Genomic DNA, 13,485 nt, shown 5'->3' with positions numbered 1-13,485 from the left:
AGGCATCCAGTTGGCTTAGGAAGAGATTTCTTGTTTGAATAGACCTCAGTTCCCTTTCATGGTAAGACATAAACCTTATGGGGCTTTTTATTGCTAACCTGTTGACTCTAGGCTACAACTGCAAATAAAATGAGGGAAAAAATAGAAGTGATGGCTTTTTGCCAGGCAGTCGTTTGTTTGTTACTAATTTGTTTTTTCTGTTACTACACAAAAGGTTTAGTGTGATAAGGATAAGTCAACATTTTTTTCCTTTTTTTTCCCTTTTTTTTCCCTTTTTTTTCCTTTTCTTTTTCCTTTTTTTTTTTTTTTTAAATTCTGGAGAAGAGAAGGCTGAGGGGGAACCTTATCATTACAACTACCTGAAAGGAGGTTGTAGCAAGGTGGAGGTCAGTCTCTTATCCCATGTAACAAGTAACAGGTAACGGAAAATCACCTCAACTAGCACCAGGGAATATTTAGATTGTATAGTATGAAAAATTTCTTCACTGAAAATGTTGTCAAGCACTGAAACAGGATTCCTAGGGAAGTGCTGGAGTCACCATTCCTGGAGATAACTAAAAGATGTGTAGATGTGGTGCCTAGGGACATGATTTGGTGGCAGACTTGGCAGTGCTAGGTTTATGATTGGACTCAATGATCTTAAAGGTCTTTTCCAACCTAAATGGTTCTATGATTCTGTAAAATAAAAGTTAGTATTTTTATTAATGGAGAAATATCCCATGGAAAAAAAAAATATTTGAAAACTAAATCCGTCCTGACATCTCTAACATGCACAAAAATTAACAGACAATGCATGGCTATGAACAGTGCTGTACAATATTTAGGTTATGAAATGATTGCCAGTTTTATGAATTCCAGTGCCATGACAGTTAGACAGGGAATTAATCATACTATTTAATCTTACAAGCAGAGCAATTAGTTTGTTATTACATCATCATTACAGATAACATTATGCTTTGCCTAAGGTGGACATCTCAACAGAATAAGACCTGGGATGGTGTTCAGCCTAATTTAGGCATGAGGAAATCAGCTCAGGATTGAGACTCCTGAATTTAGTTACGCTTATGAGTGGCTAAAATGGCTCTATAGTTATGGAAATACAGAGTTAGGCTAGTGCCTGGGCTTGAAGAACTAAATTTCAGCATTTCAGTGCTTGCTCAGTGGTACCCCATCTTCCAGGTGCATCCTGGTAGCAGGATCATGATTGAGATCTATAAAAAGCTTTTAAATAAGATGAAGGAAGCCTCCTTGACCAGGCTGGGCAGAAGAGCAGCTGTTGCTGTGGGCAAATTCAACATGAGTCACTCAGCAGCTCGCCCTTCAGATAGGTCATGTCTTTTGGGCAGCATAAAAGAAAAGTGCTGGATAAATCTGTCATTGAGAAAACAATTTTCATCTGTCTTCTGTCAAAGAGGCCTGCAGAAATCTCTGTAAATCTCTTCCTCCTGCATCAGTGGTGGTAGCCCCAGTTAAAGGACCTAAGTACCTTAAAGGGGATTTTGAAGCCTCCTGAAGTTTCATGACTGATTGAGGTAAATCTGAGCCCATGCTTTTGCCAAAGGCACTGTCCCAACTTCATAAATAATGCCAGGAGCTGCAGCTTTGCCCAGGATTGCATATAATGTCTTAAATATATCTTTGTGCTGACTTAATATGGCTTGGTGTCCTGCCACTAACCTTCCATGCCACAGGAAGCTGCAGAGTTTAAGAGTATGAGAAGAGATCATAAGTTCTGCACAGCACTGGCAACCATGTACAGGATAGGTCATATTTGGAAAGGGAAAGGTCAGATCTCATGATGGGGATTCCTGTGACAAGGAGACTCAAGCAGACCATTTATATCACAGTGTATTCTCAGGCCAGCTATGACGGGTGGGAGAATACCCAATCATTCAAGTGCCCTTTTATACTTCTTTGATATAAATCCTTCTTTGACCCAAGTCCTAAACCTGTAACACACCATATGCCCAATAAGGAAGACAAGGGAGGCTTGTGTTAGTGCAGTGTTGCTCTGTAGTGACTGCAGTGTGTCTGTAAAGTTGATTGACCTTTTATGGTAGAGTTTTGTTGCATTCACAGGAGGTTGATGCATGCACATGTGTTGGCTCTGTGTGTCACAACCTTAGACCAACCTCAGAACCTCAGACTGACTCCTGTCCAACTATGCTGCTTATATTGAGCTAGAGAAATTCAGCAGCTGGTCAAGACTGACAATCCTTAGCAGTTATTAATGAGCAGGGATACATCAAGCAGAGTTATTATCACTGAGAAGTATGACATATATGTATTTAATGTATTGTCAGATTCAGCTCCAAATTAATTACTTCCTCCAGCATCTGAACTTCATTTTCTAGGTTGATCAGGTATTCACTACATCAGTTTTAGGAGGAAGAAGTTTTTCTCATGGCTAACATACAAAGTGCTACTAAGCACAGGGAAGAAAGCTGGTAAGGTTATTGCTTGGTCTTGTTATTCCCAGCCTCATGTCTCTTTTTCTTGCCACTTTCTCAGAAAGTCTGGTTGAATCTTGAGTGCAGTCTTTCTATGATCTTTCACCTCCTACCTGGGCTGTGTTTTTCACAGCAGCTATAGCACATGTATGCTGTGCTGCATGCTGGCTATGGGTATCTCGGTTGCTTTCCCCATCATTCCATGAAGCTCTCAACTTGACCCACTATTGACACCTGTCCTAGGTTCAGCAGTAGCAGTCATTTTTCTCCTTCTTGGTAGCTGGTGCAGTGCTGTGTTTTGACTTTCGGGCTGAGAACGGTTGCTGATAGCACGTATGTTTTGAGTTGCTGCTCAAATGTTTGGTTTGTCCAAGGCCTTTTCTGAGCTCATGCTTTGCCAGGGAGGAGGGAGGCCGAGAGGAAGGAGAGGCAGGACACCTGACCCAGGCTAGCCAAAGAAGTATTCCATACCATAGCACATCATGCCCAGGATATAACTGGGAGAGACCTGGAAGGGCTGGAGCTCTGGGGGGATAGAGGAGGTATTGGTCGGTGCTTGGTCGGGCAGGGTGGGGTGAGTTATGGGTCGGTGGCTGGTGAGGTGTTGTATTCTCTTCACTTGTTGTTTGCTTTATAATCATTATTTGTAGTAGTAGTGGCAGTAGTGATTTGTGTTATACCTTAGCAATTAAACTGTTCTTATCTCAACCCGTCGGGGCTACATTCTTTGGATTCTCCTTCCCAACTCTCCAGGGGTCAGGGGAGCAAGGGGGGGAGGAGTGAATGAGCTGTGCGGGTTTGGCTTTAAACCACGACAACACCCTATAATTTTTGCCCAGCTTTTCAACTAAGTACATTTCAGCATCCCAACAGCTTTCTAACCAACCACGTGCTTTGTCCCCACTCATCCATCTCCTTATTGAAAGCACAGTGGACATTCCTAAGTATCAGCAGTTCATTAAATATTTGCCCTAGAATGACCACAAGAAGTCGCTTTCTCTTTCAAAGCAAGTGTGTTATCTTCTGCCTTCTCTATTGCCTTGTGAGGTAGTAAATAGTTGTATGCTCGGGGCAGCTCTATCTGAGGGCCTGAGTAATGCACCTCCATTTGAAATCAAGTAATTTATTTGAGAGCCATAGGCCTGGGTCCTATCCAGAAGATAGGAATTCACACCCATGTTCAGGGAATGTTAAACACACCATGATCAGCAGGACATTGTTTTTCAGGTACAGGTGTGAACATAATAGAAATTATTTCGAAGATTTGTCTGTATTTGAGGAAACAACTTTTTAGGACAATAGTACAGTACAATATGTACATTTTTTTCCCTGTCTTGCTATGTCAGCAAGGATTCTCCCTATAGGGAAGACTTCTGCCATGTAAGCATGGGATTCTCATAACCCTTAAGATGCCTGTGAATATTCCAAAGGTCTGCACAGGAAATCCCTCTCCTTCTATAGCAACAGCTTATGTGGACATCAGCAGGGTAAGATCCCGGAAGAAACACAGGGAAATAAGCTGTTGTAAATGAGACAGTGAAAGGGCAAGAATAGAAAAAGCAGTGTTGTAATGCTGCTTTTCTTGCTGAAAATATCTTTTCTAAACATAGCCTGTATTAGTTTTTCAACACTGACACATCAATAGGTCTGCTTGTTATGAAAAAAGTCTTCTATGAGATGTAATAGCTTATCTCAGTGTAATGTCTGTCATCTAAAGGGCAAAGCATCTTACATAAATGTGGATTTTATTTCCCAGCATTATAACAGCCATTCTGAAGCTGAATCCAATTGATCAGGAAGGTATAGACTCATTACCAAGTGTTGCATGTAATAAGGTCTCTCAAAAGCCAGGAAGAACTGTTTTCCAAATGTGTCACTGACTTGTCTGTTAAACAGCATAGAACGGAAGAACACTGCAGTCAACTAAACTGCAGCTAAACTGCACTTCTTGTAGAAATATCTGGTCTAGTTTAAACTTACATATCTTTGGCGACAGTAGCAAGAAGCCCAGGCAGCAAGAACATACCATGATTTAATTCGTAAGATGGGACAGTGCATCCAAATCTGTTCCAGTGCAGGAGATCCTCATGCTTCAAGGGATCCCTGGCTGGAATAGGTTATTGTTGTGTGCTTAATATGATGTATAAAAATATCTTCTTTCCAGGTAAGACAAAAAATGCCTGGGGTGGTAGCAATTGATCAAATAGCAAAACATCCTCAGCATGGAGCAAGAATTGATCTGCATCAATTGTAGATGATGTAGAATCAATGCTACAGGTCCCTCAGAGAAGTTGCCAAAACTCAGCTACTGCCAATGTGCATGATCTACCTCAGGTCTGCAACAAGCCACCCCCAGGTTAGGGAAGGAGGCAGGGCCAGGTACTAACACAGAAGCAATAGTTGCTAATACTGGGTATTGGGAGAAGAGGTAATGGATTTGGATACCCAAGATTCTGTGGCTTCTGCTGCCACAGATTGAGTTCATCATGACTTCCTCTCTGACAGCAATAGCTCTACAAACCCAGCATCCCTGTCTGAGAGTCTCCATTAGGCAGAAATTGAGTGCATTTCTTGTGAGTAGCCTTTCCTGGTCCCATTAAGACTTGCAGTTCCTTGTGATGTGCTTCAACCTCATGCCTCTGCCATAGCTTTAGGGCAACCATCCAGAAAGGGTTCCCCAATGTTTAATCCTCAAAGCAAATTCATGTTTGAGGACTGTGTGGTTGAGATGTGTCAAAACTGTTCCCTTAAACCTCATGTCTCACCTGTGAGCTATTGAAATTTGGGCCAAATACTGATAAAGTGAAACCATGAAAGAATTCAGTAACTCCAGCAGAGCTGACACCCACAAATTCCCACTGGCTGTAGACACACCAATCAGGCAGTCAGGTTTTGGGCAAAAGAAATGGGACATGACAATGCCCCATATCCATACGCACACAATAACAGGGAGAAATGAAGAGAATAGGGATGCCATAGGGAAGATGCTACTGCATCCCCAGCCCTTGTCAGCTTCCCTCTCTGGGAGTTAACTGCTTTTTCTGCCTTCAACCATCACCACCCTGCAGCAACTCTCTGCTTATGCCGTCTGCTTCACATGCAAATTGATGTGGAGGAGGCCATGAGGGTACCCAGTGTGATATACTGACGGGTGCTCAGGGAGGGTTGAATGAATTTTGAGTGATCAGTGGGGACAAGTCCCTCTCCAAAACATGTGGCATTGAGAAAACACTTTCCAAACTTCTCATTTTAATCAGTGTGTTTCATGGCAACTGTTTGCAGCAGGAGAGAGAAGTGTGGGGGGAATGTGAGCTTGTTACTGGTGCAAATCAATTATTACTCTAAATTCAACATGTTACATGTGCAGAACACCAGGGAAGAGCCACTAACCAGAGAGTGCTAGCAGGCAGATATTTGTTCCCCCTCCCTAGTAAATACAGGGTATTACCCAAGCAGGCTCACAGAATGCAACAACACTATCATTGAATCAACATCTCAGGGATGCTCAGACAGTGTGGATGTGTGTAACAATGCAGCCAATGATCTCCTATAAGACTACAGCTGGACCTGGATACATCACATGTGGGGGCAATGGCCAGAGCTGACATACTTCACTGAGCAGCTGATTTTTACCTTTGGATGTTTTGCAGTGAGTTTGGCCTCTCAAGTGTCAGAAAGAAATTTCCCTTTTTTTTTCTAAGGTAGCTGTTCCCATTACCTGTGCTGAAGTGAAATATTCACACAGCAAGCTACTGTGTTTAATTATTCATTTCCTGAAGAAAAACAATCCTCCTTCCCTTTCAAATATCTCCCTTTCCAATGCAATCAAATCTGTCCCTGCTCATTAGTATTTGCCCTGTTTCTCCTTCTTATCCTTTTCTTTATTTTAAAAATATGTATTCCAGTCATTTTCTTAAGTGAGTATCCATGATTCTTTGTAGACTTGGCTTTCTTCAGACTCGTGTCTCAAACTCTTTCATTATTTTGCAGTATCCACTGTGGATTGATTACAATTGGACTTTGTTTTCAAGGGCTAATTAACACAGATTTTTGTTGTTGCTGCTGTTCGTTTATGCTGGGAAATCAGTTTGTTCTAGTCAGAGGCTTCATTTCTTTTGGTTTAAGGAGCCAGGTGATGCCAGCAAGCAGCCCCATGAGAATGATGGGGGAAACTATGATGTCCAAGTCACTCAGAGCATCATAGCTCAAGATGCTGACTTTAGTGCCAAAAATATCATAAGAAATTCCCACACATTCTTGTTTATTCTTCAGTACAGATCACTCAGTCATGTTGACTCAAGTGTTTGTTGGCTGCACCGTAAATCAGTCAATGAGTTGGTCTCAGTTCAAAGTAGTGCCTTTTACGGAAGGTTCTTCTGTACTAGTGCAAAGGTTTGCTTCACAGCTCAGCCCCATGGACCCATGCCTGGCAGAGCAGAGAGACTGGTGACTACATTTCAGGGCAGGACCTTCTGGCATCCACTCTGCCACTAAGTCAACTTCCCACAGATGTAAAACCAAAACATACAGAGAGAAGCACCATGCTGGTAGGGATCATGGTCCACCATATCAGTTTGTGACTCTTAAACAGGGTTTCCAAGCTTGAGGGTATCTGCAGGCTCACATGGTCAAACAGCATCCAGACATGAGCTGGGTCTCTCAAGGATGCAGGAGTTAATGTGTATCAAGCATGTCCACCCCCAAGCAAGCTTTAGGACTTTTTGCTTTTTTTTTTTCCCTTAAGGGCTTCAGGTGCTGCACAAAGCAATCCCAAAGATATGCACACAGCAAGGGTTACTGGTAATTCTTTGTATTTACTATGGAAAAAATTCACCACTGTTCGTTTCTTCTCTTCCAGGTAGGCTGCAAAGCCATGATGGTTTTCTTCCAGTACTGCATCATGGCCAACTTCTTCTGGCTACTGGTGGAGGGGCTGTATCTTCACACCCTGTTGGTCATCTCCTTCTTTTCAGAGAGGAAGTACTTTTGGTGGTACATCTTGATTGGCTGGGGTACGCATCTTCTCAAAACTGTGTCAAGGGATGATCCTGACAGGCATTTTTTAATAGCAGTTTAATACACAGACCTTTAACCTTGCTGCCAATGATTGTTAGTGCAACCAGGAGCAAGATCAAGTGATGGCCAGGGGAGTTTAGCCTAATTCCATTAACCTAAATCTTCAAAGGCATTTAAGAATGTAATTTGTGCTAGGTTAAGTGATAGCTGAGCACCTCAGTGTCTGTAAGGACTGAAACTCCTCCTCATCTCTATAGTCATTTAGCCTTTTAATCCTGACCAGGATCCCAAAGTTGGTATCATGCATTGATCTTAAATTGTAAGGATGAATCCCAGCAAAGCAGGACTCCTGGAATGAACCAGACACTGCAGTCCATCACTCTCACTTTTACCAAATTCCGGCCAGCTAGCTATCCTGAGATCCCATCACATGCATGCTAATGCTGGTAACCTTCTGCTTACTGATTTCTCCAGCTTTAATATAAGTCTAGACTCAAACCCATAATAAAATAAAATAAAAGTAAAATAAAATAATAAACAAAATAATAAATAAAATAAAGACGTAATTAAACTCTTCGTAAAGTAAGTCAGAGCTGGATTGCAAACTTAGGCAAATTAATCCTACCCAATCAATTTCTTTTCTTTCTCCAAAGATGAAACAGAGACCTCTTTTCCCCTTTAAGCCATTAGCTGAAGATTTATGAAAGCAAAATGTCTTTCTATTACATGCTTTCAATAGCTGAAACTGAGAAGTAATTAGAGCAGGGAAGAATCTTGAAAAGGAAAGAGAAAATAAAACAGTGTCATGCACAGGGGTATGCCTGGACTCAGGATTTGCTCAGCCATGAAGTTCCATTGAAAGTGACAGAAGTTATGCTTGGGTTCACACTGCAGAAGAGACACAGTTCTCTATGCTGTAAGCATAAGATGAGATGATGTTAGCAGGCTTTGTTTCAGATGCAGTTAATCAGGTCAGACCTTCTTTAAACCTGTTTTGTGCATAGATACCCATTCTTTCAGTACAGCAGAGCTGGCAGATTTTAAAGAAAAATGTATGAAGCTAATGATTTTAAATCAGAGGGAATATCTTGTGCTTGTAATGTATTCTGAGGTTGCTTGGATGAGAAAGGACAATTCAAGGATAGATGTTTGAAGGATCTTCTGGCTTTTCAGTCATCAATCATTTGCAAGAGCATTGGTGATGGATCCAAAATGGATAGTGCAGGAATTAATAATTTGGATGCACTCATTACAGTTCTTACTGTTACTACCACTGCACTCAGAAATCACTGATAATAAACAATATGCAATGCTGTGACTAACACAGAACACGTCCTTCCTGGAGTATTTGCAGTTTAAATCTAATCAAAGCCTTTGCTGACTCTTCATCATCTCAGTCAGTTAGGAGAGTTGGAGAGTTGGGAGAGAACAGCCTTGGAAACTTGGATAATTATTTCTGACCACCTCTTCTCTTGTCAGGTGCCCCCTCTGTGTTCATCACTGCTTGGACAATTGTCAGGATTTACTTTTTCGATGTTGGGTAAGCCTGTGGACTCAATTATCTTTCCTATATAATTCTTCCTTCCTTTATCTCTAAGGAAGGCCAAGGAGTGCCCTGCAGTTTTAGTAACCCAGCCATCCTTCCCTAGCCCCAGTGGCAGTCAGACCTGGGAAACACTCCAAGGTCTTCCTGAAGACACATGGTTTATGTCAACTTTCTCAGCCTCTTTGTTTCCCAGTCCCTTAGTCAGGATATTTGTAGGGAATTTGTGAACAAGCCCTGATGGTAGTGTTTTTCCTTGTGATCCTGTGTATAATAAAGATACCAGCTGAGCAGCTGTCTCATGCTCAGAGCAGAGTTTTGCATCCTACAGAACTGACCCTGCGTATGCCCAGGCAGCAAATACTTAACACTCCTATTAGCTCTTCCCACAGAAGACATCTAAAGCCTACTTGTTTGGTTTTGTTTTCCAGGCAGATCTTAGGATCTGTTCTTCATCCTCTTTAACCTAGTAGCATCCTTTGGTATTTTACATAAGAAGCAGATATAATACAGCTAAGTAAATGAGGCAGATATCAGAGCTGTCTGAGGATATATGCAACTGTATAGGATCCGATCCTGCAATCCTCCTTCATGCTCTTACTCAAGTAGTCGAACTGTAGTAATTGAAAGGCTTTTGTGAAGAAACACGCCAGTGTTACCGAATCTGATGCTTATTAGTACTCACTGTGCATGCCCTTGCTTCTTGCATTTGCAGCATATGGTTAACTCCATTTATTCCCTTGCATTCTCTCTCTCCAGATGTGTCCCGATTTGTCATTATTTCAGTAAGAAAAGTAGCTCAGACTTCTCATTGCATTTTTGATTTACAGTCATGCTAACATATTTCCTGAGGGCTACTGACTTCCTTTATGGTTTCACTCCATCTGCATAAAACTGACCTTATTTAATCTGCTAATAAATAGGCTCTACAATGAGATAGAGGCCAAATGATTTCACCAGTCTGGATACCAATTCTTCTTACCACATATTCCCACTCAGCTCCAGCAATTCTTAATAAAAATACAGACTTTGCATTTTCTGGAGGCTTTAAAGCTCTACACTTTTGTGCAAAGTAAAACAAAGTGTGAATTTACAGGATATGCTAATACCTAACATAGATTTTTCTTCCATACTAAAATTGCCTACAGAGAGAAATTACAGGAAATTAATCCAGATTAAATAAAATCTAATTATGTAAAATGGGTTAAACAACATTAAGCCTCTATTTAAACATTCTAACTTCAAATTAAAGTGACCTTCATTCATCTTATTTTTAAGACGAAGTGCACTAGAGATAATTAGGGCCACTTTAATTCTAAATGAATGGGCAACACGCACCTGAGAAAATATAAACATCTGTGTGTGAGCAGTTCATTTTAGTCTCCTTTTGTAGCTACTGGGGATTTAGTCATTAAAGTCCATGAAGCACAGTTCTTCTCATCACAACATCGATGCCTAAAATAGGTCTCAAGAACTGTGCCCTAGAAGTACCTCTTTTCATCTATTACCTGTGCTTTCAGCATTTTGAATTAGGTGAGCTGAATGCAGGTGAAATTGGCTGCAGTAGATTCCACTAATCTGTTTCTAACATGAATGCAGACCAATTTTCATCAATGATCTCCAAAAAATGCACCTTCTGCCACCTGACTCTTGTAAGGTCTGAAGATAAATGTGTCCCAGGCAATGCTAGTTGTTTTCACATCATTCCTAATCTGTCCTTTCCTTGTTAGCTTTAAAATATACTTCCAAGTGACCTAGGTGAGTGGTGTTGTTTGCTGACAATTCTTGCTTCAGGATGAAATAAATCATACCCTGGACTCTATGGACTTTTCTGACTAGATCCGTAACTCATGCAGCTAACCAGATTTAGTTGGACTAAACCTGCCACAGGCTGCTTATCTTTTTCAGAAAGGCATGGTTGGTTTTGTTTCTGATGGTGCCAATTGCTCTATGCTTAACAAAACCCCAGTCCATGATAATGGATGGCATCGGAGGCCTCATGAATCTGTGATTTTGATGGCATTTCCTTGTATCAGATCTCAGTGTAGGAGAAATTAAGTGAATCACCATCCTCTCCCACATTCATACTGACATAACATTCTCCAGCCCATTCCATTACCAAGGGGAAAAGCCCGCAGGATTATGTCTGGAGCACCTCCTAACTCTCAGTACTCAGAGCCACTGCAAAGCAAGTCTTTAGCTCTTCCCAGTTCATGCACACCAGATTTACTCCTCTTCACTAACCTATCATAGCTATCTTCAGTATTTAGGGAACCAAGTACCAGAGAAGGTTACATAGCTGCTTGTTTGCTTTGCTTGATGTTTTAAGTCTGGTTTTGTTTCTTTTCAGGTGCTGGGAGGAAATAGTGGAATCCCCATTCTGGTGGATCATTAAAACTCCTATTTTGGTGTCTATTTTGGTAAAGTATCAGCACATTCTGCTGGCTGCAAAGCCATCTTTAATCCTAAGTGTGGGGGGTGAAGAGGTGTTTAGAAGTGTTCTGTAAATGTCCAACAGAAAGCATTGACAGATAAAATCCCACTGTATATCGCATGTCTGGTTTAGGTTGAGGAAGCTCACCTTCCTGATAAACAACTTTAACCATGGGAAGAGTTTGAGTGACTAGGCAACCAAGATGGAGCTCATTTCATTTAACTTTGACCACTTCCATTGCAGCTAGTTGCCTGGGGCAGTGGCCATGGGTGTGTGTAGCACAAGGAGGTTGAGGAGCATGATCCAGGAAATGCTAATCTTGTCTAATGAATCAGTGGATGTCTAAATCACATCAGATGAATTGTGCCATGAATGTTTTTATTTTCTGAACTGACCATATGCAGAGCCCAGTTGTTCAATTATAGATGTCAACACTATAAGTAAAATTGGGATGAGTCCTACCACAAATTTCTACTTAGGCAAAAAAGAATTTAGATGCATTTCGCAGATATTTGCCTTTTATTATAGTATCCAGCAAGTAGTTGTGGTTTTGAAGTAAGTCCTTGAGAAGTTTGGCTACTATCCAGATAAAACTTGACTTTTTAATCCTCTGGATATGATCAGTTCTGCCCACAGAAACCAGGACACTTCTGAGGAACTTAGAGTCGTTCCATCCTTGTTGAATATTACATATTTCCTCTGTCAGGTACCAAGCCAAAACTTAAAGTAAAATGAACTTAAGTTAAACTTAGCTTTGACTTTTCTTAAATAAAGTATGTGGGAAGGCAAGAAAAAGAATGCAACAAAAATCAAACCAAATATGTCTCTTTTAAACAGAAATCTTTTCTTAGACATAGATTTTTCTTATTCCAAGTACATTATGACCTTTACAAGAAGACTTTTTTTCTGTAGTAGTTATCATATAGGGATCCCAAACTGAAACATTTTGAGTAATTCCATCTTACTCTGTTCACCTCACTGAAAATAAATACAATACTTTGATGACACATCTCAAAATATTTATATTATCATAGAAAGCTATAGATAGCATTTTCCCTTTAGCAAGGTAATCTTCTGGTCAAGAAATGCGTGCTGCTCTCCTCAGCATATAGAATCATAGAATAGTTACGGTTACAGAGGACCTTAAGATCATCTAGTTCCAACCCCCCTGCCATGGGCAGAGACACCTCACACTAAACCATATCACCCAAGACTTCATCCAAGCTGGCCTTGAACACTGCCAGGGATGGAGTATTCACTACCTCCCTGGGCAACCCATTCCAGTACCTCACCACCCTAACAGTAAAGAACTTCTTCCTTATATCCAATCTAAACCTCTGCTGTTTAAGTTTCAACCTGTTAACCCTTGTCCTATCACTACAGTCCCTAATGAATAGTCCCTCACCAGCATCCCTGTAAATCAAATGTCTTAACATTTATTTTGGGTCCTTAAGAATTCACAGGAAAGATCCCATTTTCTAGGAAGACAAGACATGGCAGCAAAAGCTCTGTGATCCCAGCTGCTAGTCCTCCATTGGAGGCACTTCATAGGCAGGGCTGCAAGAAGTTTGCAGTCTCATAAGCCCCCAGCATGTCTCTTCCTCTGCATGTCCTCCCATGCTAATAGTTCCTTTGTAATCAGCTGAAGAGTTGATAAGTGTTAAAAAGCATCTAAAGCAGTTAAGTATAGGATATGATCATTCCTATTAGTGTAGCTCCACTTAAACAAGGACTCATCCTCAGGAGGATCAAGTGCAGAGGCAATAGTGAAATCAAATCAAAAGAAATACTCTTTTCTTGTTAAAGTGAATGTCATTCCCACCTCTCCCCCCTCTTTGTCCCATTGCCATCTCTGAAAAAAGTTTCTAAATCAGTGGTGAATTTTCAATCCAAAGATCAGGGTTCACCTCAGTCAGTGATATTTGTACAGTCAAACCATCATCACACTTTAACGAAGACTTTTTATTTCCCTCTTTAAAAGGCTAGTATGTAAGCATATGCTTATCTTTTAAAAATGGGAAAAGATACCAACAGGTTGCAGC

The 13,485-nt window shown here is 40.9% G+C and overlaps 1 protein-coding gene across 1 annotated transcript in view; it reads left to right on the top strand.

Annotated features, from left to right (window-relative positions):
- The window catches only part of LOC101872303 (vasoactive intestinal polypeptide receptor), a 78,984-nt gene that overhangs the window by 55,195 nt on the left and 10,304 nt on the right, over positions 1-13,485 (top strand). Inside the window, exons 7-9 of the mRNA XM_005150011.3 lie at positions 7,309-7,462; positions 8,946-9,006; positions 11,360-11,429. Of these exons, the coding sequence (XP_005150068.1) occupies positions 7,309-7,462; positions 8,946-9,006; positions 11,360-11,429 (285 nt within the window). The remainder of the gene's footprint in view (positions 1-7,308; positions 7,463-8,945; positions 9,007-11,359; positions 11,430-13,485) is intronic.

Source organism: Melopsittacus undulatus, chromosome 1 (assembly GCF_012275295.1).
Source record: "Melopsittacus undulatus isolate bMelUnd1 chromosome 1, bMelUnd1.mat.Z, whole genome shotgun sequence".
Classification (NCBI taxonomy): Eukaryota; Metazoa; Chordata; class Aves; order Psittaciformes; family Psittaculidae; genus Melopsittacus; species Melopsittacus undulatus.
Note: the sequence above shows the minus strand (reverse complement) of the source record. Positions and strands in the feature narration are given on the sequence as shown.